Source organism: Macaca nemestrina, chromosome 11, assembly GCF_043159975.1.
Source record: "Macaca nemestrina isolate mMacNem1 chromosome 11, mMacNem.hap1, whole genome shotgun sequence".
Taxonomy (NCBI): domain Eukaryota; kingdom Metazoa; phylum Chordata; class Mammalia; order Primates; family Cercopithecidae; genus Macaca; species Macaca nemestrina.
Genome location: NC_092135.1, coordinates 86,542,416 through 86,568,212, shown reverse-complemented (window position 1 = coordinate 86,568,212; position 25,797 = coordinate 86,542,416). Strand labels below are relative to the sequence as shown.

Genomic DNA, 25,797 nt, shown 5'->3' with positions numbered 1-25,797 from the left:
TTTTTCTTTAGTTAAAGCAGCTACTAAGAATAACATAAATAAAGAACTGAATAGTTAAATGGAGTGTGTATGTATGTGAGAAAGGAGAGAGAGATTAGTATTTAATTAAAATGTACCAAAATGTATCTGTATATACTTCTGACACACGACTGCCTATTTACCTAATGATACTGATACTAAACAACTGATTTTGAAAAGTATATAAAAATAAAAATAGACACAAAATATTGGAAAATAATAACAATTTTAACTGGGTTCTAGAATTATATGATCTTTTAAAAGCATGGTCCAGCCATAAAATTATTTTATTTTTTCCCTTCAAAATGTAGCCAAGAAACAAACATCTATCTTTGCTTTCTCTGCAGGAAAGAACCAGTGTCTGGATTAGTTCCAAGCCATCCAGACAGCTATTTCAACTGGAACAAGTGACCTTTGGAACAGACTAGAACATAACAGCCTGGCCAGACAGAGGGGAGGGAGTAGGCAGTTGGGAAGGACCCCAACATGTTCTTCTGAAAGCTCATTTGAAATAAGAGGACAATAAAAAGTTAAGGACAGAAATATGAACTTAAAAATATGTCAAACCAGTAAAACCTGTGTGACCACAATATGGGATTCAAGAAAAGTTAGTTTTTAGCTGTCATTCTTTCATATACACGCTATATATATATCTATCCCCGTGAGCACGGGCCCTGTCTCTTAATTACATAACATTCATGTTTGAATCGTCATAGCCTCTTTGACACTAAGTAACCATTATTTTTTTTTCTCTATCAATTGGGCCAGACTTCCTTAGTCTATGATTCTATGGTGATTGTTAGACAAACTTCAATAATTACTAAGAGATTTATTTAGCAAATTATTGCTACAATAGAAGTTAAAATAATAATAAATATTTTATTGGAAATTAGATAATGGTTATCTTCTCCCAACATTTATTTGAAGGCATGCTGTTCTTTTCTAAGAGAACATAAAACATTTAAGTTCACATCATTAGCAAGAAGCATCTAAATAAATATGCAATCTTTTAATGAATGCTTTTGGACAAAGTGTTGTACTTGGTAACAAAGAGGAAGGATGTCAAGACAATACTTTCTTCAAAATGGTTGAAAAATGGAGAGCAAAGCTTTTTAAAAAATGTTTTATTAAAAATACAAAAAGAAAGATGTTTCTTAGACAATATCTTATTGATTTTACAAAATATACTATCATAAGTTGATTATGTCCAAGGTGCTAAGAAAATATGAGATTTCAGAGTGTTCTTTCTTGGAGAACTTTGTTATTCCAGCAGGTACTGGAAAATATTTTTAAGAAGACAACTTCTATAGCTTCTAATCAGGCCTTCTTGAATGAAAACATAAACCTTTAAAAGTCTTAATGAATATTCCAAGGTGTCTATAGAATTGCTTGAAAACTAGAAGATTTGGTTCAATGAACTTGGCATGTAGATCTGAATGAATGCCAAAAATATAGCTAAGGTAAAGAAAATAAATTTTTACAAAATTTGTGTTACATAGTCTTGGTGGTACTATTAACTGACAAAAAACACAATGTTAATGATACAGAAATAAGAAATTTGGTTATTTCAATTTATCATGTAATGTCAGAAAAATGGAAAGTGAGCCTTTAATCTCAACTCCTTCTTAAGTATGCCATTAGAATTGGCATAGTATTGATTAGAAGTATTGATTAGAAGCTAAGAAGTAGAGCAGAACAAAATGAATCCAGAGAAAGACAATACTGTCTGCTACTTACATAATATTCGTATTTCTTAAACTGTATTTTGAAAGCAAGAAAATAGACCATGAATGATTTTAGGAGGTTGTGTTCTTGCTAGATTAAGAAAATCCCACTTGGAATTCTAGAGAAATTATGCTTTTGGGGAAGGAGTTTCATTAGTGGATTATCACGGACCTTAACAACAAAAGATCAAAACACGAAATAAATGTACAAGAATTAAAGTTTGTGTCAAATTTGTGAGATGAACATTAGAGGGGGGAGATTTTAAATATTTGTCTGAAGTTATATAGGAAGAAGACACTTTCTGCATGAGACACAGGGGTCCAAGGGCAATTCCAACTGTGACCATCACATTTATGAGCTCCCTATAAAGGGTGTAGTTTAGGTGGAGTCTGAAATTCAGTTGTCAAAAATGACTCCAAGATTCTTCAAGTAATTTAACAGAGGATGAAGCCCAAAATCATGAGTAAATATTGAATCTGGAAGCATATGTGGAAACATTGGAATAGAAAAACATTAACAGCCAGTTTTTTCAGGGTTATGCTAAGTAACATAAAAACGAATAAAAAAATCAGTATTTAGAAATGCAACATATTATCTATCAGAAATCCTACTGAAAATACATTCCCATAATATTATTCATTTTTTAAGGAAAAATCCAAATCCAAATAAAAGAACAAAAAGAGATGAAGAAAATTTTTGCCATTGGGCTATTCTGATAAACTTCACACTGGATGTCTGATAGCTGACATCAGCCAGTACGAGGTACCCAGACTTAAACATGCTTAAATATAAGTGTTCCTGGGGAAGTTTTTGGTTCACACAGTGTTGTAATACATATTGGCTTTTATTCATTAACTTATATGCTTCTCATACTTTTACTTTATGACAATAAACTGACTGAAATTAGGGATCCTGTCAATTTAACGCTACCTGCTAACACATGTTAGCAAACTTGCTAGATGTTTTCTTACCCCATAAAGTACATGTTATTCATATAAAGTGAGTAATAAATGAATTTGATGGAATGAATTGATGAATTGTTCCTTGGTGTTCAAAGGCTGTGCATGTGAGTCCCGTGTCCATAAAATACTTAACATCGTGTTTTAAATTGATTCAAAACTTCTTCATGATTGTACTCTTAGTCATAATCCGCATCCTATTATCAAGTTCCACCTTTATAAAACTGTCGGCCAAGACACCCTTTGCATTACTGCTAAGTTAAAAAAAGCCTCCAGTTATGAAATTGATATTTACATAATACAGTTTTTGCACCAGATGCTTCTGGTAAAAGGAAGCAAATCATGACCTCTCTCACCAGCAGGATCAGTCCACTGTTTTCACAACTGAATGACATTTGCTCATAAAGCTAAAATGTGTGTGGGCTGCAAGAAATGAAGTTAAAGGTAAAGCCCTTTATTTCTTCTTTGCCTTTCTCTCTGACTCTCTCCCTTTCTTTTAGCTCCATTTATGATCAAGAAAATCTGTTACATAATTAGCTTCAGAATGTGCCTATATTAATTACAGATTATTTAACAAATGAATTATGCAATTTAATTTATTTAAAATCATTTATTTTCAGGAAAACCAAACATATCATTGAGTTTACATAGAAATACAATTTTCAACCAGATCTTCATAAAAACGCACTGGAGAAATAAATGTTCATAATTAATGACCAATTATGTACTATTTCATCATGCCAGTAGCAGAGTTGATTACCATTAAAAATTGGTAAAGTAACAGATCTTAAATGTGCAAATACCATCTCAGTACTCTATTGTGTTACCATTGATAATAAATGGCCACTAAATATATACCTATTACATAAATCTTTTTAAAGTACAATAAAAATACAAATTCTATCTGTTAAAAAAAGCCACTTATATGGCTTCTAAACATCCTCATTATACAAATTCCAAAATACTATCTGACAAACAAAATTATAAAGACTCTTCCTTATGAAACATATATTGTCCTCTAATTAAGGTACAACTTAGCAGATAAAAGAAACTAAACAAGAAGGCTCATATATACCATATAACATTAAGGAAAAACAGACAAATATATATTGCATAAGCATATTTGATTTCTTTTCCTAGTGAAAATGTACCTTTAACACTTGAAGAAAATTCCCGTGAGTAAATGATAAATCTATTTTTGAGGGTTACCCCTAATTTAAGTCACATTTTCATTAATTTAATTTATTTATCTTATAATGTGATGAACCAAGTTAGAAATTTTGATCATAAATTTTTGCTTTACTGAGTACAAATTAGTCTGTTATGTAATGGGTAAAGGTATAGGAAACAAATATTTTTAAGTCTAAGTTCATCAGCACATCAAAAATGAAATGCAGGAGAATTTTATTGCTCATGTTCAAGACTAAACTGAGCAGTAACAAGGTTTTTTTTTAATGAGATTTTTGACTTTAACAAAACAAATACAAATTGAATTTACCAAATAATATTGATAATTCATATAGAATGGGTGTCACAGATTTTAAAGTATCAAAACCAATGGGGCATCACAAAATAAACTTTGGTGAAAAATATCTTCATCAAAGAAGAAAATATGAGAAGAGTAGTCCTTATGTAGTGAGAAGAAATATATTTGGTAAAGTAAATATGGATAATAGACACTGAATCTATAGATAGCATATATTCCAAATGTTTTTTAGGGAATATCAAATCAGATGATGCTTAGATGTTATAGTAATATAACTTGTCTCATTTGGAATGAAATTTAAAGTTTTTTTAATAAATAGCAAATTTTCATTTTTTCATTATCTTTATAAAACAAATTAAATATTTAGAGTATAACTGATCATAACTAACATCACCTTGCATTTACTAATAAATACTCTAAATACATTTGGTTTATTATTGGAATTTATATCCTTATAATTTTACCTGCTAGAAATTAGTGACCTTGTGGCATTATGTTTAAAGTTTACATTTTCCCAGTGATGTGAACAGTATTTATACATAAAATGACATCTGTCTAATGAATAGTAACATGTTTGTTGGTTTGAAAACAGACCATGTTTAGTTTGGCATTGGCATATCTCTTCAGAATTTAAAAAGTTATCTTTAAGGTATGGCTTTTGGGAAATCATTAATAAACCAGCAATCTGGAAAATGGATACAAGTTTCAAGATGCTAACTAAATAGAACTCAGACACAAGGCAGGTATTTGTATAATATGTCTTTCAATTACAAATTCATACAGTAGAAACAGAAAGGAACATAAAAGTATGATCTACTTTACAGTAAGTTGTTTTTAAAATAAAAATTATAGATCAATAGTGAAGGTGAGGAAATTTAACTGAAAAAAATTTCAAAATATTAAAATATTCAAAAACATATTGGCACATGAATAATACCTATCTTAAAGTAATAATAAATGACATGTGTATAGAAACACATTTAACATGAATCAGGATTTCTTGTTCTTGATGTCAGCACCTACTGTCTAATGGGTCGAGACAAAATACTGTGCCTTCAAGAGTTAGTCCCATTTTGAACCCCTCCTGTAAAACAGAATAAAATCATTAATATCCAAAATGCTCACAGCAAAATAAAATAAAATCAGTGAATAAAAAAGACTACGCACTGAAGTTGAAATATTCATGCTTTGATCAACTAATAACTATATGTAAAATGTTGACTTGTTGAATTTTTATATAGGTGTATAAGCACTGGTAGTTCTTTCAGACCCATTAACACTTTAATGTTTTAAATATATGTGAGGTTAGCATGCATGAGAGACAGAAGAAAATACATAAAATTAAGACACAGGTTTCTTTTTCAGGAAAGGTTAGTTACTACATCATTCTATCGCAATGAAATCTGTTAGCTTTAAAAATTATTATTAATTTAAATATTATTAAGATAGTTAGACTTCAAATTGATGAGAGGTTCAAGATATCCTGATGATTTTCACCTTTTCTTCCCGGTTAGCACTGACCAGAGCCTTGGTAAAATACTTCTTTTAAATGGAATGCCATATCCTCTGTGGAACATACAACTGCAGATTATTTTGCCATGGAGAAAACTTCCCCTACTAGCCTTGCTGTCGCTTGTAGCGGACTGGCTTCTTTGATTCCTACTCTCCCTTGCATATTTTAGAAGTTAAGTTGTCTTTGATTTATTGAGTGTAAGAACACAATTGCTATGAAAGTGTTTTTCCACCAAGATTTTAAGTTAAAAGTTAATGGCAAAGGAGTCTGTCCTTCTCCACTCCAATCTCTCTATTGTTTTAATTGCATAATATAATTGAACTGCGGGTCATCTCTTCTTACCACCTTTCCTCATTCCTACCCTTTCTTGTAAATCTCTACACATGGGCCTACAAAAAGATGAAAAGCACAGACTTGCACTGATCCATGAAAGTGGAGGTTACATTGTAAATCTCCTTGTAGAAGCAAATGTGGTAGTGCTCTCTATATACTCTACCTTTTTTTTCTTACTAACAGAACTGAAATGTTTCAGAAAGGTAATTTGTAATTTCGAGTGGCCACGTGACACATTATTGGCAAATAATATGCAGATAGCAGTGTATTCCTAAAGAAAAGAAAATGCCTCTTAAAGGTAACCATTGGTTTTCACCTCTGCTTTGGGTGTTTTATTCAATTAGACTGACTATATTTACTTGTATGTTAGCTAATTGTGTATCTTTTTGCATCTCCCCAAATTATTTTTATTTAGAATAGTTATGTAAATGTTCTTATCTTTCTCTAAATCCAGTGTAAACATCATCATATGGAGGAGGAAGGCAGTTACAAAGCTGTAAGCCACACTTTGTTATTAATGTTCAAAGAACATTCTTCATTATGTTTATAGCACAGAGACTACTACTATACAGCAATATAGTGATGTAATCATTGTGAAAGTTTTTCAGAAGTCTTTCCAGTACTTGGAATACAATCTTTATTTAGTTGAGTAAATATGAGAGTACTTATCATTATTTTTTAAAAATCTGTTCTTATCACAAAATACATTTTGTCATATTTATTTATATTTCTCAAACAGCCAGCAAATACTTAGAAAAATAAATACTTCATAATACTGTAAGTAAACTTTTCTTTAAAATTATTTTATTTGGATATCTGAAGATTTGTGTATTATGTCATCTTCTGGTATACTATAAATGGTAGAGAGATGATACATTGATAGACAGATAATGACAGATAGAAAGAGTGTGGAAATGTTTGATACCATATGGTACTTTTAAATTTTATCAGTTCATTCTGCTAGTAAACCAGTATCACTTCAATTACACTGAAAATACTATTTGTCAACGTGTTATCAATATTGGAAAAGCAGAATAGCAGTCAAAGTAAAATAGAGGTTAATTACTATTTTAATAATAAAGTGTTAGTATATGATTTACGATAATATCTATCTCTATATTGACTTTTTAGGGATTCTTACATAATATAAGGTTTGTTGATTTTCTTTTTTCCTAAGATAAAATTTCCCACACATTTCCTGTCTTCTTCGTAAGTCCCATTTTGCAAATCACAATTTAATAAACTCCAAATCATTCCATATCCTCTTGAGCTTCAAACCTCTTAATAAAAATGATACTTTATTTATGCAGTGATGGGAATTACCATAAGCTAATGTCACACAAAAGAATGATTAATTAAAATATTATTCACCATATGAGTTTTATATGTAATATTTTTATGAATTTTCTTATTTTGAAATAGAAAAGCATATCAAGGAAGGAAAAACCACTGCACTTTGAGGTATGTCTTTTTTTCTATCTATAGAATTTTAAAAATGATTTTAATGATAACATGAATATCCATATATTTATGCCATATAGTTTTCTTATGTAAGTAATTTATTACATATATAGTTTTCTATCTTCCTCTTTTCATCTTTGCAGACCTTGATTATTCTAAATTCCCACAAAACTAATTTATTATGACTATATAAAATGCTATTAATTTTTACAATGATTGCTTCCCAGCATTTTAAAATTATGAATAATATTGACTAGGTATTTTTATTCATAGAGATTGAACACATTTATAATTACTTTTTCTTCCGAATAGATTGCTTTAAAGTTTTGATATCAAATAGAAATAAAAGTATTAATAACAAGTTACTCTTTAAAGAGATTGCTAGGCCATAGGTACCTCTGAACTAACTCTGGCCTGCCAACAATTTACAGTACTTGTTTTATTACACTTTCATTTGTATTGATTGATTATTAGTTTAAAAAATAATCTGCTAGATTAAAATGGCATTACAGTTCTTTATTTGATTTGTATGTTTACTTTGATTAGACAGAACATGTCTACATATGTGTAAGCCACTGGTGGTCTTCTTTTGTGAAGCTTTTTATTTATCTGTTGATTCTTTAGTTTCCTAGTCATTTGTCTAATTGCTTTAATTACATATATGTAATGTATTTATATATTTTTAGACAGTAAATGTTAAAAAATTGGATACTATATGTCTATATTTTTCTTTTTCTTATAAAATTTTCTTATCAATTCAAAAGTCTGATGAATATTCAGTAATATTTTAAACATCTTAAAATGTTGATTACTTCTGAAATTTATCTCGGCATTTGCTGTAAGTTTCAGCAGTACATTGATCTTCTCCCAGAGTACTAGCCAGCTGACTTAACACCACTTGTACGTGATTTTTTCATCCTTTACGAACTTGCCATGCTTGTTTTTTAATGTATTAAATTATTATAGCTTACATGTTACAGTGTGGCCTATCAATACTATTCCACTTAGCTTCCTGTTGGTAACATGTGCTGGACAGTTTAAATTATGTGAAATCAAATAGCTACATTATTGATTTCAAATAAATGTTTAATTTTCTAACTGCTTATACTGAAATATGGTTTAACATTTCTGCATAAATGCTTACATGCATGAGACATTTCTGTGATTTCAAACTTAATAATTCAATTCTCTTAAAAGTAGCTTAGTCACAATACTCTAAATGAAAGATGAAAACTAAATGTCTCACTAAGCTTATTAACTCAATATGGTATTCACAATCCATGCACTATATTAAGTTTTTATAGGATACGCAAAGATATAGTAGCTACATGTGTGCATTAGATTCATTAGGCTAGCAAGATTAATAATAAAAGCCATCATAGAGTTTAGATGAAGAAAATATTATTTTACTTTTGTTAAAGTGACCTTGCCACTAAATCTTGGACTAAAAGAAACAATCATGGCCAGGTATGGTGGCTCACGCCTGTGGTCCCAGCACTTTTTGAGGCCTAAGTGGGTAGATGGCTTGAGCCCAGCAGTTCAAGCACAGTCTGGGCAACATGATGAAACCCTATTTTTAACAAAAAATACAAAAATTAGCCATGCGTGGTAGTGCATACTTCTAGTCCCAGCTACTCAGGAGGCTGAGGAGGGAGGATTGCTTGAGCCTGGGCAGTGGAGGTTGCAGTGAGCCAAGATCACGCCACTGCACTCCAGCTTGGGTGGGGCGATAGAGTGAGATTCTGTCTCAAAGAAAAGAAAAGAAAAGAAAAAAGAAAAGAAAAGAAAAGAGAAAAGAAAAGAAAGAAAAAACAATAAAGTGAACAATGCAATAGTGACTAAGTCATTGAAAAATAATCTTAAAATATGGTTTATGAAACCTCTTTAAACATAACTATCAGATATACCCATATGAAGCTGTTGTTTGAATTTTTATTAAATAAAGCATGCAAATTTTAAGGTTTCAGCTTTAAACATTTGTAAGTTGTTTAAAATTGTTATAAAAATAATATACCAACCATCTCTGGCGCTACCCACCATGAAAGCAGTAAAGAATTAAAAAAGACATTAAGAAAATATTAGAAACAGCAAAAGCAAAAACATCACAGTTTAACATTATTTGAGTGTCACATCACTCAATCATCCCAATACAGTGCGTCTCACACTTGGTTCCAACAAAATCTGGAAATAGAGGCTTATCCTTTAAACTCAATAAATTTTTTTTCCCAATTTTGGGAAAATCTAAAAAATTCATAGAAAAGTACTCTGTATTACCTGTGTAACCCTTGAGAATAAATACTACCACATAAATATTTCTTTGTTACTACAAAAGCATTAGTACCAGATAGTACATGTCCAATGGGTAAAACTAATGTAAAAGGAAAGGAATTGATTTCATATGAAATACAGCATTCTTGATAAATTATCATGCACCATTTGAAAGTTTCATAGTATTTGAAATATAGAAAAGAAGTAGGAAATCTGTGCCATCAAACAGTATACATGTTGAAATCAATAGAAATTTTAAAAGGTGGTTTTAGTTTCAACCAAATAAGATCATCCATCCTCTACTAGAGTTGCAATTTGACTTTCATTTAATGTATAATTTATTGAATTCATAATTTTATAAAAACTATAAGACAAGTTGTTTATAATATTTTTGTCAATATCTAAAAATTGTAAGTTAATACTAAGGATCTAAAATAATTTTTTATGTAAAAGGGGATTAAGAATCATTCAACTTGAGAAACACTATTTCAACAGATTCTTTGACAACCTGAAGGCATATGTTAAGTAATTCAACTTTTAAATTCAGGCATGTTATTACATCTAGAACAATAATTAATTCATGTATTACACAGAAAATGAGATAGCTACACAGCTGCAGTCAAAAATGAGTAAAAGGGCATTTAAATTAACTTTATAAGAAGGATTGTAATTATCAGTGATAGATCAGAGTTCACCTATAATTGTTTTTTCTAGGAAGTGAGGCATTGAGAATGAATGTATTAAGCCAAGACTAATAAACAAAAATACCTCATTCTCCTTACTTTAGTGTCTTCATTGTCTCTTCTCAATCAGCTTCATATAATTGGTGTCTGTCTGGATTCTACCATATATAAACTTTTTGATGAAAAATAGGATATAATAACTTCACCAAAATGTAAAGGGCAAATATAAAGAGAAGACTTTATTCTGGGGTTTATAAGACTATTTTTAAATCATGGCCCATAGTGCAAAGCATTTAAAACCAATTTCTGTAAACTGCAGACCAATTTAGAACAAAAAAGTAAAAGGAAGAGAGAGAAATGAAAACCCAACTGAACTACATTCCTAAAGAAGTTGTCACTGGGTGTCTGCTTTTTAAATAAAAGCCCAAAAGTTATGAACTACAGCTACAATGCTTCTTTTCAGAGAGAATAATTTCAATCTTACAAAGATTTTCCCTCATCTACCCATTTACAATTTTCAAATTCGTAATTGTTATGACTGAGATCAAATCTTATAAATCTAATGCAATGACTTTTTAACTCTAGATTTCAAAACAATGAACCATTAGAATCCATGCCATTTTGTATTAAAAAAAAAAAAATGAACCATCTTATTGCCATTGTAAATTGAACCATTAAAAAAACCAACGACCTTATCCTTAGCAATTGTAGGAGTATTTTTAGGACTAACTGTACATTATTATTTTAAAGTAATTATTTTAAGTGAGTTTTTATAGTGAAAATAATTAAAGGAAACCATAGTTTTGGTACATAACATTCTCTTTGTTCCATATCAAAATGAAATAAATCATTTATGGGCCAGTCAGTCACAATAGTCACCTGCATCTCATCTAATTTTGATTGAATATCTGGAGGGAAATCTGCTGCTCCACAGTTAAATGGGTCAAAAGGTTCTGCTCCAAACAGGTCCCGTTCTAAAAGGAAGGAAATAATTTAGTAAATGAAATAACAAGTGAGCTGGAGTGAGTTAGATTTCAAAGGCAGGATTATATAAATGAATATTTACATGATCAAATGAACCACTAATCCACACTTACACTGTATGTGGGGCTTTCCTGAGCTTAGACAAGTTAAACATTAATAAGGAAGAAAAGACCCATTTTATGATATTAAAAAGTTTTATTATAAAGAATTATTATCTAGAGAGATTTCTGTGTTTTTAATGAAGATTTCTTACTATCAAATTCACCAAAGAGCTGATAATTAATATGTTACAACACCTATATTTTATTGAAGCAATTTAAATTTGCTAAAATTAATGCGCTACTCATTGAGGCTACCCTAATTCCATTGATTGATGCCTTGCAACACAATAGTTAAGCAATATGTAGGACTAAGTAGACTTCTAAGTAGCTCTACTCAAAGTTCATGTACTCTTATCTCCCCTTTCATCCAGAGAAAATTTTAAAGCACATTGTCTCATGTAGTATGAAATATCACCTTTCTAGATAGTCACAATGAGATAGTTTCTTTAAAAATGCCTCCTATCCCAGAAATACATTTCTTTTTTTTTTTTTTCTGTTTTTTTGTTTGTTTGTTTGTTTGTTTTTTTTTGAGACGGAGTCTCGCTCTGTCGCCCAGGCTGGAGTGCAGTGGCGCGATCTCGGCTCACTGCAAGCTCCGCCTCCCGGGTTTACGCCATTCTCCTGCCTCAGCCTCCTGAGTAGCTGGGACTACAGGCGCCCGCCACCGCGCCCGGCTAATTTTTTTTTTTGTATTTTTAGTAGAGACGGGGTTTCACCGTGGTCTCGATCTCCTGACCTTGTGATCCGCCCGCCTCGGCCTCCCAAAGTGCTGGGATTACAGGCGTGAGCCACCGCGCCCGGCCTACATTTCTTTTTTAAAAGCAGCAGGGATGCAGTGTCAAAAAAGCTTTCTGTACATATGTTCTAAAGTATGCACTACTTTTTTTATCACTAAAGAAGTATCAAAGTTGAAAGTGATGTTTGTAATTGATAGATTTGGGCCTATTATGGGATTTTTAAAATAAAACATTCTTCAGGAATTTCTTTCCTCCGAATCAATTCAAATGTATCCTTAATTGGAAAAACATTAAATTATATATGAAAATGGGTATTTATAACATATTCATACCTTCATTTTGCAGAGAACTTTACATTCTCTAAATTCAATGCCATGTAAGAAATAATATTTATGCTACTTGATTTCTGCCATATCCTCTAAAATCACTCTGTGATTCTCATTGTGAAGGAGTCTTACTTTTCCAGTCTTCATGTTTTTTTTTCCAGATTCTTGTATTAAATAAGTTAATAAATGAGAAATTTTTACAAGCTCCTTGTACTTGCAGGTATTGTATAAATAAGGGGAACATATAATTTTTCATCCAAATGCAGATACTTTTAAAAGTAAAAGGATCATTTTCAATAGTTACACTGGGTAAAAATCTATAAGCCAGGGCTATCCTAATAAAATGGGAATTTATTGTTACCGTATATATAACTGATGAGTATTACTATTGCTGTTATTTATTTTCTTCAGTTTAGTGTTGCTCAGGCAATCAATTGAAATTTAGCTTTCAAAGGATCTTTTCTTCAGAGAAACGTCCTGGTTTCCACTACACCATAAGCATACTGAATAATGCTTTTCACCTAGTAGGTGTTTGTTAAAAAATGAATTAATGAAAGGGAAGATTTGGTCAAAAGGTTCCGCTTCAAACCCATCCCGTTGTAAAAGGAAGAAAAAAATTTAGTAAACAAAATGACAAGAAATGACTTGGAGGGACTCACTTATATAGATTATGTCTATATAATCTCTATTTCTCTGTCTATATTTATTAAACTTTGATACTCAGGAATATGTAGACATTGAAAAAGCTATCAAGGTGTTACTGGAGCACTCTTGTTGTGCTTCAGCAAAGAGACTGGCCGTGTTTTACCCTTGCCCTAGAGATCTGTGGAACTTTGAACTCGAGAGAGATGATTTAGGGTATCTGGCAGAAGAAATTTCTAAGCAGCAGAGCATTCAAGATGTGACCTGGCTTTTTCTAAAAGCATACAGTCATATGCATTCACAAAGAGATAATATGAAATTGGAACTTATGTTTAAAAGGGAAGCAAAGCATAAAAGTTTGGAAGATATGCAGCCTGACTATGTGGTAGAAAAAGAAAACCCACTTTCTAAGGAGAAATTCAAGCCTGCTGCAGAAATTAGCATAAGTAAAAAGGAGCTGAATGGTAATAGCCAAGACAATGGGGAAGATGTCATCAGCACATATCAGACATCTACAGCAGCCCCTCCCATCAAAGGTCCAGAGGCCTAAGAGGAAAAAATTGTTTCATGGGCCAGGCCCAGGGCCCTGCTGCTCTGTGCAGCCTCAGGACTCGGTATCCTGCATCCCAGCCATTCCAGCTCTAGCTGTGGCTAAAAGGGGCCAAGATACAGCTCAAGCCATTGCTTCATGGGGTAAAAACCTTAAGCCTTGGTGGCTTCCATGTGGTGTTGGGTCTGCAGGTGCACAGAAGACAAAAGTTGAGCTTTGGGAGCCTCTGCCTAGATTTCAGAGGATGTATGGAAATGCCTGGATATTCAGGCAGAAGTCTGTGGCAGGAGCAGAGCCCTCATGGAGAACCTCTACTAGGGCAATGCAGAGGAGAAATGTAGGGTTAAAGCCTTCACACAGAGTCCCCACTAGGGCACTGTCTAGTGGAGCTGTGAGAAGAGGGCCACCGTCTTTCAGACCCCAGAATGGTAGATCCACCAACAGCTTGCACTGTGTGCCTGGCACTCAATGCCAGCCTGTGAAAACAGCCATTGGGGCTGTACCCTGCAAAGTCACAGAGGTGCCCAAGGTCTTGGGTCCCATCCCTTGCATTAGCGTGCCCTGGATGTGACACATGGAGTAAAATGAGATAATTTTGGAATTTTAAGACTTAATGACTGCCCCATTGGGTTTCAAACTTGCATGGGGCCTGTGGCTCCTTCGTTTTGCCAATTTCTCCAATTTGGAATGGAAATATTTACCCAATGCCTGTATCCTCATTGTATTTTGCAAGTAACTAACTTGTTTTTTATTTTACAGGCTCATAGGTGGAAGAGACTTGCCTTGCCTCAGATGAATCTTTGGACTTGGACTTTTGGGTTAATGCTGGAATAAGTTAAGACTTTGAGAGATTGTTGCAAAGGTATGATTGGTTTTGAAATGTGAAAAGACATGAAATTTGGGAGGGGCAAGGAGTGGAATGATATGGTTTGGGTCTGTGTCCCCACCCAAATCTCATCTCAAATTGTAATCCACACATGTTGAGGGAGGGGCCTGGTGGGAGGTGATTGGATCATGTGGGAAGTTTCCCCCCTACTGTTCTCATGATAGAGAGGGAGTTCTGACGACATCTGGTGGTTTAAAAGTGGCAGTTTATCCTGCGCACACAGTCTCTTCTGCTGCCATATAAGATGTACCTTGCTTCTCCTTTATCTTCTGCCATGACGTTGAGTTTCCTGAGGCATCTCCATCCATGCAGAACTGTACTCTTCGCTTATAAATTACCCAGTCTGAGGTAGCAACTTTATAGCAGTGTGAAAACTGACTGATACACTAGTGTTATTACCTTGTATTTACAAATTAGTCCTCTAAAATAAATTGAATACCTAACATGAGCAATGTATTTTAAGTTCCTTAGGGGAAATGAATATAATATGGCCCTGCCATGTACTAAAGTCTTAAGCTAAAACTTCAGAGTTATATTCACAATGATTTAATATAAGCTAGAGAGAATGCAATCAAGTAGAATGTGTAAAACCCTCTTTTCTTCAGTTTCCTTTTAGACATAGTGACTGATTCATGACCATTGAGAATTATGCTTTCAGTTTCTGTCACAAGGCACAGATGGATATGTATTACAGCTAAAATATTGAAAATGAGCATCTGTTAGGTGTTTTCTAATTAATCAAAAATAGACTTTAATGTTCCTTCCAGATATATAAAAGATAAAACAGAAAAGCAATGAATTTATAGCATTTTAGATAGGAAAGAACCCTTACAAAAGGTTAATAAATCACAACATTCATATAATTCATATATTTTTTAACTAAAAAAGTCCATAAGCCCTATGAACAAACATATTTTAAGTAGCTCTATTAAACATGTAAAAAATCATTAATAAAATTACCAGTTGTTTTTAATAATTAAAGTAAAATATTAAAAATATAACCCAAAACAATGATATATAATTAAATATTTTCTATTATGAAGTAATACATCAAAACATAATTGTTCAAATAATGGGTAAAAGTTCCAAGTAGAGATGTCGTTAGTAGTGCAGTCTGAATTATAAAGTAAAATAGAATTAATGGAAATTTATACATATATAAAAATAATACTTCAAAAATTGAAATTGTAAGTTGTTAAGATATGTAATTTCCCACAAAGTCTTAATTATATATTTAAAATGTACACAACTATAACAAGAAACATTGATTTGTTGAGAAAGCTTACTAATCTCAGTAGATCTACTAGGTACTGGAGGTGGCTGTGTGCCATTGCGAGTAGGCATTGAAGACTGGTGTGATATTGGAGAAAATGGAATCATATCAAAGATGTCAGTGGAGGGCGACTGAGGTGTCATACTGCCTGCCTGCAATGAAAATAAATGAATTAGGGTAGTATTTCATATAGACACATTGTAATGCTAAATATTTCACATGCATATAAAATATATGTAAACAGCAAATTCAGTTGAATCATAAGAATTTGCCATTTTGTAGACCGAAAATAGTTAAGTATTTGCAATTTCATGTGGTTCCACTAATTATGATAAATGCTCATTTAGAAGAAAGCAATAGAACATTTCTGCAAAAATGCTCTCAAAGATGATGGCAAAATGGTAACAATATTATTCCAGATGAATATAAAAGATACAGTGAATTTTTTGGATATATAGAAATGATTGCTACTTATAACAGAGAATTAGATATAGTAGAAACTATTCATATAAAAATATGATTTCAGTAAGATACTCTGCATAAGATAACATTTCAAACAGGAAAAATTAGACATAAGTGACTTGCCTTCTTAAATATAAACATTCAAATGCAATTGTTTTTTTGCATTCTCAAAAGTAGAGTATATTTTAGTTTGTATTTATAACAACAGTGGCAACCAACTGATATTCATTGCAGTACATTTTATTCTTGAAAGATTTCATCAAGTTTTCTGTAATAAATAGCTATCTTATAAAAACTAAATTAATAATCACCAATGTACTGCCCAAATCATTGAGTTTTCTGATACAGTCTGGGTCAGGACTAAATACATATAGGGAAAGATAAATGAAAACCTCATGAAAATATAGCCGAGAAGTAATATCAAAATTAGACATTCATCTCTTTGTAAAACAGGGAACAATATGTATATACGTACAATCTCCTTTGAAAACCATCTCACTTGATCAGGGATAAAAGAAAGAGAATTTCCATTTTGGGGGAATAGTGATGAAAAATTTGCTTTTCCTGTGAGAACTTGGACAGAGATTGCTTTGAGTGGTTCATATTAAAATTAGAATTCTCAGAATACGTTTAATTTTCTGATTTACAGATAATGCAGGTGATGAAAAAATCAGGCTTACTGTGTGTAGAGTGATGGGTTTACTATTCAGCTAAAATAATTGTTAGTACATTATTTTTCGTGCAGGAAAATTGCTGTCATCCTCCTTTCTTTAACAATTTGTTTATTGTATCCCCTCACCCTATTCCTGTTACTCAGCAATACTATTCCCCTAATTATCCCATTCCCGTATCCCCTCTCACTTCTATCTCTCTACTCTTTTTCATGATACAAAAATTCTAAAATCTTGGCTGTCATTAAAAGCAAAACAAACCAACCAAAAATTTATTTACTCTGTCCCTCTTTAATCTCCCAATTTCTATTTTCTTTTTCTTTTTCCTTTAAGGCTAAGCTCCTTGAAAGAGATACTACACTTTCTGTCCTAAGATTTACTTCATTCTATCTTTAACTCTTATCAATCTAGATTTGCTCTTTTTGCACTGAACTCTGCTGAAATTGCTTTTACCAATGATCTAATTTGCCAATAGTGATATCTGATAAATCATTTGAAGTATCTGTATTACTTTATATTTTTGTAAATTTCTACACTGGCACCACCCTCTACTTGAAACTTTCTGGTATCAGGTAATCAAAGAAAACAAAAATGGCACACAAAGCCTCCAGATCACATCACATTGATTCAAGATACATCTAAATTTTTGATAACTTTATAAATAGCACATTTTGGCAGAATTTAAACAAAATAAGTCGGATAATAAAAAGAATTATCTGCTTAGCAAATTACATGCGGTCTTGGGATGCTGCTCTCACTGACTGGCTTGGGAAAGCCACATTTAGAAGGTGGTGGTATTAACAGTCCCAGTGATAGTCTGGAATCAGGTGAGTTGACAGGAGTGACAGACATGGAAGAAATATTGAGACAGGGAGATGAATCACCACTACTACGCCAGAAAGAGGATGAGCATCTCTGAAACCCGTGTTGCTCATGATCAGACATATCGTGCAGCAGCTGTAAAGGAATGACAGAAAGAGAAATATCCTAAGAGGAAAGGCATGAGGAAAGGAAAAAGTATACTTGAAATTTATTTGTAAAATGGTGTTTTGTTAAGATGATAAGATCATTTCACAATAACTTTTCTAAAATTAAAACATAGAGTTGGTTTTCCTATGTGATAGTCCTTAGATTCTGCATTGCTTAATTTGATGTTTTTTTACTGAAATATTACATTTGTAGATATTTTAAATAGAATATTGCATTCATCACGACGTAAGAGGAAGGTAATGGAGAGAAAAATGAAGAAAGCCTGAAGATTTATTTTGGAGAGGGCTTCTGTAATGAAATGGGAAAAGGAAGGATAGTAATGAGAGAATAGTCACAGAACTAGGAGTAAACTCTTCCAAATAAATTTATGGTTTTGTAGAATTTTCAAAAGAGCTCACAACATACATTTTATGTTTAATCCTCAAAACATTCTTTGAAGTATCAGTAGTAGTAATATTATGTCTTTATTACAATAAACACATGGGAATTAAGCTCCACAGATTCTTTGTGACTTACGACAGGAATTAAGGTCCACAGATTCTTTGTGACTTATTCTTATATGAGGTAGAAAGCAGATTCAAAATTCAAAACAGTCTGATTCTAATCATCATGCCCTTTCTATAGTCATGAGGAGTTCCAAACTGTAAGACTTTTAGGGGGATGGGAAGAGGTGACTGTCAAGCATCTCAAATAAATCAGAGAGATAATAAATAACAAGCAAGCAGTGTAGTAGGTCTGAACATCAGTATGTGCATGACTCTTAGGGGCTATTTCCATTACAGCATGGAAAGCTACTGTTAAGAGCTGAGCTGGAGAGAGCTGAGCTGCCAGATGTCACAGCGGCCAATTAAACAGCAGCCAAAATGGAAGTAATAATTAAGTCCGTATTCATTTACTGCTATAGTATAAGCAAGAGGCCAGAGAGAAGGTGCCTGCTCTATCAATGCTCCATTTTCCCCACGGAATGGCATTGAGCAAGGGTCAGAAGTATCACTGCAGAAGTGAGCCTTTGTCTCATTACTTAGGGACTTCTGCACAAAAGGTTCCTAAGGGTTTTTCTTTGGACAAGAGACAGTGGAAGGGAGAAGGGAATGGCTAGTAGTAGAAAAGTACTGAATACTGAGACATAGTGGAGAAAAGTGGTCTCCAAGTCCCTTGAATAAGGTGGTCTCAGGAGAGGCACCTAACGCCCTCTAAAAGGAGGCCCCTGAGTGGAGTTGCATGGGCTATAAATGTAGATATGCACAAGAGCATGGCTGGCCAGGGGACCTGAGTACTAGATTCAATTCCTCCAAACTGTGCACCAAATACAATGTGATGAGGGCACCTTTCTCCCACCAAATACAATGTGATGAGGTGTGCCAGACAAAGCCTTTGTAACTGCCTACGCTCCGGCCAGAAAGATCCCACATAAGATTCTGGCTGGGAGCCACATTCCTCAGCTGCAAATCACATGTCAGAGATCTTTCACCACTAACAAAAATTCAGGGAGAAAACAAAAATCTGATTTTTTATAAACTTTGTTGTAAAAGGTAGTAATTAAAATTAGTGAAGGACCAACAAGTCTGAGGTTATGTCCTTAAGCTAGGAGGACCCTCTTTACATATTTCCGGAAGCAGAGAGAAAAAGGAAGCCATGCAAAGTGAGAAATTAAGTTGAGGGAAAGGTTCAGTGTGGAAGCAAAATCTCTGCTAGTCTGAGTTATATAATTAATCACTCTATTAATATCCATATGTAAATATATAATTTTTGATTTCTCTGTTGATCTTCATTGTAATACACCTCGATCTATTTATGTAGAGATGTGTTTGTACACAATTTTTAAAATCTATTTTTGTTCGATATAACTTACTGTATCATTCTGTCCTTGGTGGCCAACTTTTAATTATAGATTACAGTTGTAAGCTCTTTGTGAGAAAATTTTTGTTTTTTGTTCCCAAATACCCTATGTAACACATTAGTGTAAATGATATTTATTGTCTAATTTATACTAGAGCATCTTTTTACTTAAACTGTTAATTGATAAGGCTGTCTGTACTGAGTAAAGATAAGATATTAAGTGGAAATTGTCCTTGATATTATCTAGTTTAAAATATACATGGTAATACTCTGTATTTTTTTAGGATATATATTGGCCACAATTCTTTACTAGGTACCTGAAAACAAACTGAAGGTCAAAATAACCTTACTTGAAAGTGCTCTGTTATTTTTATCATAGTGTTTGCAGTATTCTTATAGTACTACTTCCTTTGGGGAGGTAAACTTAACATAAATGAAGAATTTATACAATATAAAAATAATCAAGTATTTATACACTATAATCAAGAGGTCTTTTTCAATTTCAAAATGGTAAATCAGGGATATTTAATAATGTCAACTGTTCTGGTATCTAGAGTTTAAGACTCCAGAACTATTCCTCACAGGTCTTCTTTGGGTCATCAGTAATTTGGCAGTTTTTGTTTAGATCACATGGGTCTTTTAAAGCATAGAATTAGGTGTTCCCAACACAAAGAAAAGATAAATGTTTGAGGTGATGGATACTACAATGACCCTAACTTGATCATTATACATTATGTGCAGGTATCAAAATATCATCTCTACCCACAAACATGTACAATTAATAGGTATCAATAAAAATTTTTAAATTAAAAATAAATTAATATATAAAAATAGATTACATATTAAAATCCAGAACTTTTCCCCAGAAGTTAGAAAATCTAGAATGTAGGCCCACACACTTGCATGAAAATAGTTGACTGGTATTGCATATCTGCTGTGTCTTTGAAGTTAGCCTGTGCTTTCAAATTTATCACTCCTACCATATGCCCATTTCACACTTGAATGTCATAATCTGGGCTATATTAAAGTTTGAGTTTTTGATTCCCAACCTAGAAGCAATTCAAGTCAAGGAATCAGATGTTATATCTAATTCCCTATAAAAATGAAATGTAAGTCCAGCACATTTAAATATATGGGTAAAGTTGGTGCTTGATTCTGTACTAAATGGTTAGGCCTATTCAATAAGGATATGAACGTGTGGACATTAGCACCTAAATGACAAACAGTGACAATTTTGCATTTAGGTCCCAAGGTTCTGGAACCAGTCTTTTTTTTTTTTTTTTGGCTGCTATTTTTAACTGGTTGAGGATGTTTATGTGTTTAAGTAATTAAGTACATTGTTTAGAAGAAAAACAGTTCGAGGAATTTTATTTTGGGCTTTCTGTCAGTATTCTGACAGATGGCTAGGAACCAAATTTTTTGGATTGTCCTACAGAAGTACATGGCACCACTGTTCAAGCAACTCCTTTATGTTCGTAGTTCCAGGTGTCTTGGTCTTTAGGAACATGCACAGAATCTGAATTATTATACTAAGGGGAATTCTGTGCAAAAAAAATATGTGTTAGTTATACAGAAGTTGTTAGGTTATTCAGATATATTAATAATGAGTGTCCATGTTTAAGATTTGTTTTTGCTACACTTTTGTAGCTCTTTTTCTTTTGTCTTTTTTTTTTTTTTTTAAGTTCTGCGATACATGAGCAGAACATGCAAGTCTGTTACCTAGGTATACATGTGCTATGGTGGTTTGCTGCACCTATCAACCCGTCATCTAGGTTTTAAGCCCTGCATGCATTAGGTATTTGTCCTAATGCTCTCCCTCCCCTTTGTAGCTCTTTTTTTTCAGTAAGTAGCATCTTGGTGCATTTAAGCAATGGTGAATATTTCAACCTTGAGTTTTATATAAATATGATAACAAGAAGAAATATCATAAAAGTGTTTGAATTCTATCAGTAAATATTAAATACATTTGAACAATAATAACAGAAACACTGCTTTTAAGATTAAGCAATTCTGTCATAATATGTTTAGAAATATTAGGATTATACTGAAATTTTATGTTTCACTGTTAATTGCACTGGCAATACAAATATCCAAAGACTTTTTAAACATAAAATACAAATGTCAAGATTAAAATATAATTTATCACAACTACTAAAATGGCAGAGTTCAAAATTATATTTATAATTAAATTAAGAAATAATTAAGAAATAAATTCCCTTACATTTGTATATTAAAATAATTTTTTTTAGTTAAAACCCTGGAAAATTATAATTAACATTAAAGATGGAGAAAGAAAATGGTAGCATAAAATGTTCTAGCAGATGTTTCTAGATTACCATGCTGATTCATACTTTTAAAGTTAATTGTTATAACATATCTTCAATATCAGTTTTTAAATAAAGTTTAAAAGTAATGATTACAACTTACAGCACAAGGTCTGTGTTTTTTCAGATTTCTAGGTCTACAGTTGGTTTATATTGATCTGTTAGTTGTAAGACCTACTGTCTTACAGTTTTCACAAGAATCTTTCAAATTAAATGGATATAATTGTACCACAAAGCGGAAAACTGCAACAAGGAGAGGCTAAATGACTTGACCAGGTACTTATGATCAGAACTGGAATGGGAACATATTTTTCTTCCCGTTAGACAGGGTTTATGCTTTTAGAATTATCTTGTGCAACTAACAATTATGAAAGTGAAGTTGTGGAATGGTAATCATTTTTTGTGGGCATCAAATGTTCTTGAACCAATTCATATTTAAAATTTATGTCTTTGTTTAAAGATTCACATTCAGCTTGTTGTGTAATTAAGACCTTTCACAATCTGCTCTTGCCCATTCTCACTTCAATAGTAGCAGAGAAAACACTAGAGGAAAATAAATAGATTCACTGTTTATCCACAATGAAATATACATTTTAGGCTATAATTGTCCCATCAAGTCTAATCAGTGGCCACACAGTTGATTATGTAAAGAAATAATTTTATCTAAGGGTTTAATTGAAAGGAAGACATTTGTTTTACTCAGCAATAGAATCCAGTATTCCCTAGGACTACAATTTTACTCACTTTGCTTCCTGGCAGTAGTCTGGTTTGGTTAAAACCTTCTATAGTCAGAAGGGTAAAATGAAAGTACCCAGATACAAGAATCAAGAGGAACATTTTGATTGAACTTGTTATGCCCACATCTTACAATGAAACAATCTTCTTCAGGCATTCATGAGGCTATGAGGCTATGAGGGCAGAATAAACTCTTTTTTTCTAATATAAATACAGGCAGCACTGCCATATGAATGTAATAAATGGAAATCAGATTGTTCCCAGATAATTAGTACCAAATGGTGGAAAACCTAACCTCTAATCCATTGCCAAACCACTGGAACACAGCAAAAAGCAAACAGCACAGTCAAGTAACGGAAATTTCTCAGTGTATCTAAGTGACTGTATAAAATAAGGATCCAATATCTAAACCCAGGGAAAAGATTTTCACAATTTCAGTGTGATACAGAGGTATGTAATATAGGTACTCTTGAAGATTATTTCATTTGATAGAAAAGGAACCCATGATTGACCCAATCGTGGTGGTATTTAGAAGATATGTAAGCATTCTGTTTAAAAACAAGTAAGAAAATATTTTATATACATTAAGTGTTATATATTCATATCAATTTTTATATGAGAAAGTGAGAAATAGGAGTGGTCTCCATTTATCATGCATATGAATAATTGGTTTTAAGTGAAAAAGATCGGAAGCAAATATTAAAGATACACTTGTTAGGAATGTCTTAATTTCAGTACTGAACAAAAAAGTAGTCTCATATTATTTTCTTTAGCTAGAACTCAATCACATAAGCTCACAGTGACCAAATTTATATTGGGCATATTAACTAAACAATAAACAATTAGAATAAAAAATGACAAACTTTTTTTTCACTCAAGCACATGAGACCAGACCTTCTCTATGAATTCCAGATTTGTATATTCAGCCATCTAATAAGCATTTCCAATTGGCTGTCTAGTTGGCAGAAATAACGCAGGCAAAAGTGAAATATTGATTCTTTATCACTCACTCCTCCTAAGTCACGTCTGTTTCAAAAAATGGCATCATTTCCCACATGTTAAGGAGAAAACCTGAAGGGACACTCCTGCTCCTTTTGTGTGTGTGTGCGTATACTGCCCTCAACAAATCCATTAGTAAATTTTGCAAGCTCTACCTTCAAAATGTTTCAAAAATCAAGCTCTGCTCATAACCTTCACAGGTAGAATTATAGTCTAATTTACCCTTCTCCTAGACTACTGAAATGTCTATTTCTGGGACATCACTTTGGCCTCTTTACAGTCCATGCTGCATATAGCAGCCAGATGGTCCACAAATTCCGTTTAAAACCTTCAAGTGACATATCATTGCATTAAAAAAAAATACCAATCCTTTGCCATTGCCTATGAAGACCTATCAAATCTAGACTCTGAGTCTCTCTTCAATGTCCTTTCCACTTGTTTTGGCTTTCAGTCACTACACTGCAGCTGCAAAGTTCTTGTAACTGTTTTCAGTCTGTTGCATTTGCTAACATTTTATCATTCAGATTGCAATTCAAGTGCTACCTTCTTTGAAGGGGCTTGCTTCCCTGGTTACTTTCTCTAAACAACATTCTCAATCATTCTCTTCTATTCTGCTCTATTTTGTTTTATTCATAGCATATACAAGATCTAAATGGTTACATTTATTTATTGAAATATTTATGTATTTATTACCAACCTTTCTTTCTTTCCCCCATGGAATGCAAACCCTTTAACATCTGAAATACATAAACTGTGAAAACCAAAGAGCCTAGATATATGGAAATATTAGATCTTCAGTACACATTTTATAATATTCCATAGCAGATCACAACTGTATCAAATGTATACAATCAACAAGTGAGATAAAATGAAAATCAAAGTGATATGCATTGTAACATACGGTCTGCTATTAAGAACGATTTCAAAATCCCAGTGATGAAGCAGTGGGACTACGAAGACCAAAACCAAAACTAAAATGTACACCATAAAACTTTGAGGGAACATTTTAGAAGTTTGGAATATCTTTATTCAAGGTTTCAACCTAAAATTACTTAGTTTGCAATTCAAAATCCATCAGTATGACCAATTCATGTTCATGTATATAACATATAAGTGACTGACAAACTTTCTAAGAAATAACAACCTTCCCTTAGGGCGTCTCTGAGGAAAGTAGAAACATGCATGCACCTATGTTCTCACTTAAACAGAGACTCTTTAAAGTACAAAGGTGTCCATGTAGATCATTTTACTGCATTGGGCCTCACATTTTAAATTTATGATTTAACACAGAATAAGGATATCAACATCAATAAGACTGTAATATATTATTAGGAGATTTGGTACATTTGAATCATTGTCTTGTATTACGGAAATTCAACTTTAACTTTGGACCTCTTGTTAGAGAAGATGGCTTGTCATTTTTTAGTTATCTAATCAAGCTTTGTTGTTGTTGTTTGTTTGTTTGTTTTTGAGACAGGGTCTTACTCTGTAACCCCGGCTGGAATATAGTGGCATGATCATGGCTGATTGCAACCTTCACCTCCCAGGCTTACCACAGCCTCCAACTCCTGGGCTCAAGCAATCTTTCCACCTCTACCTCCCAAGTAGCTGAGACTACAGGCATGCACCACCACGCCCAGCTAATTTTTGTATTTTTGGTAGAAACAGGGTTTTGCCATATTGCCTAGGCTGGTCTCCAACTCCTGGACTCAAGCTATCAGCCCACCTCTGCCTCCCTAAGTGCTGTGATTACAGGCGTGAGCCACCATGCCCGGCCTAATCAAATTTTATCAAGAATGTTTCCGTTGCTTGCCATATCTGACTTTATCTTC

At 32.8% G+C, this 25,797-nt stretch overlaps 1 protein-coding gene and 1 long non-coding RNA gene across 26 annotated transcripts in view; one reads left to right on the top strand and one right to left on the bottom strand.

Annotated features, from left to right (window-relative positions):
• Positions 1 to 788: 788 nt before the first annotated feature.
• The window catches only part of LOC105468244 (GULP PTB domain containing engulfment adaptor 1), a 307,355-nt gene continuing 282,346 nt past the window's right edge, over positions 789 to 25,797 (bottom strand). For 8 of the 24 annotated variants that reach the window (XM_071073041.1, XM_071073036.1, XM_071073034.1 and 5 more), the window contains 4 exons: positions 17,811 to 18,035; positions 15,959 to 16,097; positions 11,326 to 11,420; positions 789 to 5,272 (listed from right to left, as the gene is read on the bottom strand). In XM_071073041.1, coding sequence (XP_070929142.1) covers positions 5,201 to 5,272; positions 11,326 to 11,420; positions 15,959 to 16,097; positions 17,811 to 18,035 — 531 coding nt within the window. In that variant the 3' untranslated portion in view covers positions 789 to 5,200. Of the gene's footprint in view, positions 5,273 to 9,513; positions 9,525 to 10,531; positions 10,619 to 10,639; positions 11,421 to 15,958; positions 16,098 to 17,810; positions 18,036 to 25,797 lie in introns of those variants that run through there. The other 16 variants (XM_071073050.1, XM_011718349.3, XM_011718350.2 and 13 more) reach the window with 9 other exon arrangements.
• Positions 3,091 to 25,797, top strand: LOC105468245 (uncharacterized). Of its 2 annotated transcripts, none has more exons than XR_979405.3 (4): positions 3,091 to 3,146; positions 7,457 to 7,495; positions 14,546 to 14,648; positions 25,443 to 25,797. It is a non-coding gene; the product is annotated as an uncharacterized lncRNA (long non-coding RNA). The 2 variants fall into 2 exon arrangements; XR_011609917.1 differs by lacking the exon at positions 3,091 to 3,146 and adding an exon at positions 6,772 to 6,811.